Genomic DNA, 4,079 nt, shown 5'->3' with positions numbered 1-4,079 from the left:
AAGACGATAGTAACATCCTTACTACCATCACCCCTCTAAGGCTGTAATTTTGTTAGGATCCAAGCAACTTGGGGAACCCACCCTTAAAAGCTAGCTGTTAAGGGGAAGAACCAAGTCACTTAAATACCCCATCAAGCTTCTCATTTTACTCGATGTGGGACTTAGGCATCCCATACTACCCAAGTCCCTAACATAGCACCGCCCTTGAGAGCCGACGTCCCGACGGCTGCACTCTATGACGCTTCACTTGGCGTTGCTTTACTCGGCCTTTCCGATCAGCCTCTACGCCGGTCAGCCCCTCCACAGGTAGCCCTTTCCGTGACGCCGACAACCAGCTCTGATACCAATTGTTAGGATCCAAGCAACTTGGGGAACCCACCCTTAAAAGCTAGCTGTTAAGGGGGAAGAACCAAGTCACTTAAATACCCCATCAAGCTTCTTATTTTACTCGATGTGGGACTTAGGCATCCCATACTACCCAAGTCCCTAACAAATTTCCACTAAACAGAGTAGCAAACTGTTCTTGTGCATCTACACAGTGCCTCTCCAGGCATCCTGAAAGCATATGGTATTTGCACGACTGGACATAATGGTGTTTCATGCCCTGGCCATATACTAGGAAAACGAAACTTCATGTACATTTTGTTACTCCTTTTAAATTGATCGTCTGTTTTTTGTTTTCATTTTAGCATGCAAGGATGTGGAATCTGCCAATGGCACTTTCTTGTGGCATGGTGCATATTCCATGAAACTTGAAGCGGAACCATTTGACCGTATGCAGATTGATAGCAGAAATTTTTTTAATTAGAAGTTTACTGGATATGTGTATTTAGTAAATTGAAACTGTAACTTCAAAATGTTCAGTTTTGTTTTTCTAACTATGGTAAGTGTTGGATTTATCAGGTAATATTTAATCAGGCTTCCATGCAGAAATACTTTTAATAAGTTATGTGCTGCTAAAGACTGGCTCACCAATTCTCTCCATATAGGCTGCTAGTTTGGTTTTCTAGAAATTGTGTTCAGAAACTTGTAATTATCGTTACTATAATGAGACTGGGATGAGATAAAGCATGTGGAAATGCTACTATTGTAGTTCTGCTTATATATCACATATTCTGTATTCATATTGTTGTATGAAAGCATTGACATCAAACTACCTTTTGGTTTTATTATGGGAATATAAAGCTTCAAAGACGTTTGCTTCACATCCATATTCTTTCTTTTTTCTAAAGTTAGTTTTATATCAGGATTGGAGTTCATGCTCTGTGGGCTGTAGATTTGCATTTTCTGCTGACAAGATAGCAGATGCCACATTTGGTCTACCACAAAATCCAAAGACATCTAGTGTCCTCCGCTCAATGGAGTCATCACATTACTATGCAGAAAATAACATTGATTTGGCACGCCGGTGGGTAAGCACAGTTATTGTTTTTATCAGTAACTGTAATCGATGAGTGTGAGTGCTTAGAAGGTAGACACAGAGGATAATGCGTGTATTTACATTTCTTCAGCATTACTCATTATTGATATTCAAGAAATAATTTTATGACTTTTTTAAGTCGTCGAGTACAAAAAATTGTATTTGAATTGTAACCAAAAGTGCTTAAGCATGGCAACTGCCTGGTTAAACCTTTTACAACTTTTTACAGTACATCTGTTCAGATTCTGATAGGTTTGTTTGTCTAAAGAACGAGAATCGTAACTCTGCATTCGTCGTTATGCAGAATTTCTCATACACGGATGCATTTATGTAGTTTATGTGTTTCCCTTCTCTCCAGTAAAGTCTGTGCTTTCCCGCTCTCTGCATGTATGCTTACATTACGTATATACAACATATAGTCTGGTTATCCTACAGACAAGATGTAAGCTCAAATCCTATCACCGGAAAAGGTATATACTAGATTTACAACATTTAAAACCAACCTGTTTACTTGTGATCATTCATCTAAAATTCTTAATGTTTTGAGAATGACAAACCATACAATCAAAAATTTTTACCCATGTATCAACAGATTCAACACCTTATGGAGTTTCTGAATTCAAATCATTTGTCTTGTCTAAAGTTAATGAAAAATCTCCTCCATTCATTTCCTAACTTTTCCATCATTTTTATCAACACCTTGCAGACTGAAAGGCCTAAATAACACTTTGACTAAAATTATGGTTGAAAATTATTATTCGAACCATTGATCTCCTCCCTTCATTTCCCAGTTTTTCCACATTGACGGATCACTATGTTAGTATATGATGGTGCTGTTGTGAATTCGCCTGTGTTATTTGAATAGATACTATAGCAATTTGTAAACAAGCGGTCTATGTTCCACGAGTGATCCATACTTTAGTTCGTAATCAAAACATCCTAGAATATTTATGATATAGATATCATCTTATTGGAGAGTGTTCCCCTATGCATCCTGTAGATTCCAAGTAATCAATTCTTATAAAAAGCACAAAGTAAAGGATCTGTGGTTGCTTTTAAATCACAGCTCTGATCCGTAAATGTACAGGTTGATGGATGATATTGATCATACATTTGAATGATTTATGTATTATTAAAAAGCTAGTGAAGGGTGTTCCTGTTTTCTTCATCTTTCTGAAAAACCAAATGATTCAATGACAGTGATGCAGGATATCTTGACGTTGCACTTCCATTTTGGCTCATTATAATTAGCTTCACTGTACTAGTTGTAGTTCTTGACGTCATAAAGATGGTGGAGGCCTTAACAATAAACTGAGGCCAGAGTTTTAGCGAATGAAATATTCATCTGTATAACCTGCATTAACAGTGTCTAACTCAACTGGAAAAACGAGCATGCTGATGTTCTTCTTGATCTCTATGAGTTAGCCTTTTGGATGACAGCGAGAGCTATAAGTAACTAAGTGGAATTTTGTGAAAATCTACTAAGCTATTTATTTAGTACATACATGACATTATCGATAATTATTAGCTTATTGGAGGAGATTGCGCTCAACAGAAGTAAGTGGAAGAGTAAGATTCACGTAGTAACCCTAAAAATTTGGGATTAAAGCTTTGTTGCTATTGTTTTGTGATGTTATCTATGATTTATCTATTTGTAATGGTGAACCAGGGGCCTTCAGCTTTACCAGTCTCTTTTTTATTTGATGATGTTGATAGTGCTCTTGACATTTGGGTGTGATTGGATTGTGACTGAGGTTATATTGAGTATTTTTTTTGCAAATTAGATCCAACATAATTCGTTTTTATATGAAGTTTGAGTGTTAAGTTCCTGTCGTGCAAATGTCACTTACAGTCCTTAAATATTAAAATTGTATCTAATTTTTCTCCGAAATGTTTGGTGTGCTAGGAGGGGGTACAAGATCATAATGACGACTAGTCTCTCATCAGATGTTCCAGTCGGCTACTTTTCATGGGCGGAATATGACATTATGGCACCAGTGGGTCCAAAGACGGCAGATGCTTTTGCAGCTGCCTTTATTTCTAATTGTGGAGCACGCAATTTTCGACTGCAGGCTCTTGAGAGGCTTGAAAAGTCGGAAATTAAAATAGACTCATATGGGAGTTGCCACCGGAACCGTGATGGCAATGGTATGTTGGATAACCTCTGAAGTTTTTGTTATGTTTATGACATTTAAGGTTAAAATTAGATCGGGACTCTTAATTTCTGGACCAAATTTGTGGCTTATAGTATCAGATTTCTATTTCTAGACATCATTGTAATGAGAGGGACACATATGCTCTATGAACATTATTTTAGGAGTTTGGACTTTTGGATGTGTTGTAAGGATTCTAGTAGGGGTTAGCGGCATGTTATTTACTTTACATATTGTGTGTGTGATCATGGGCAATGATGGCTTTCTGATCCAGGATGTTGGACAATCTGGAAATATGTCCGATAAATGAGTGTAACCTTCGAGAGAATGTTGAGGTGGGCGAGTATCTTGACAGACAGGATAATCTCCAACATCAGGAAATATGTCCGATAAATTAAATGTAACCTTTGAGAGAATGTTGAGGGGGGCGAGCGAGTATCTTAACAGACAGGATAATCAACCCCCAAAAGTTTGGGCTTCATTGTTGTTTTGTTGATGCTGCTGAT

The 4,079-nt window shown here is 37.5% G+C and overlaps 1 protein-coding gene across 1 annotated transcript in view; it reads left to right on the top strand.

The window, feature by feature from the left end:
* Positions 1–4,079, top strand: part of LOC109849943 (glycoprotein 3-alpha-L-fucosyltransferase A-like) — a 14,295-nt gene that overhangs the window by 647 nt on the left and 9,569 nt on the right. Inside the window, 2 exon segments of the mRNA XM_020419839.1 lie at positions 1,248–1,408; positions 3,327–3,568. Coding sequence (XP_020275428.1) covers positions 1,248–1,408; positions 3,327–3,568 — 403 coding nt within the window.

Source organism: Asparagus officinalis, chromosome 7 (genome assembly GCF_001876935.1).
Source record: "Asparagus officinalis chromosome 7, Aspof.V1, whole genome shotgun sequence".
In the NCBI taxonomy this organism is placed as follows: domain Eukaryota; kingdom Viridiplantae; phylum Streptophyta; class Magnoliopsida; order Asparagales; family Asparagaceae; genus Asparagus; species Asparagus officinalis.
Note: the sequence above shows the minus strand (reverse complement) of the source record. Positions and strands in the feature narration are given on the sequence as shown.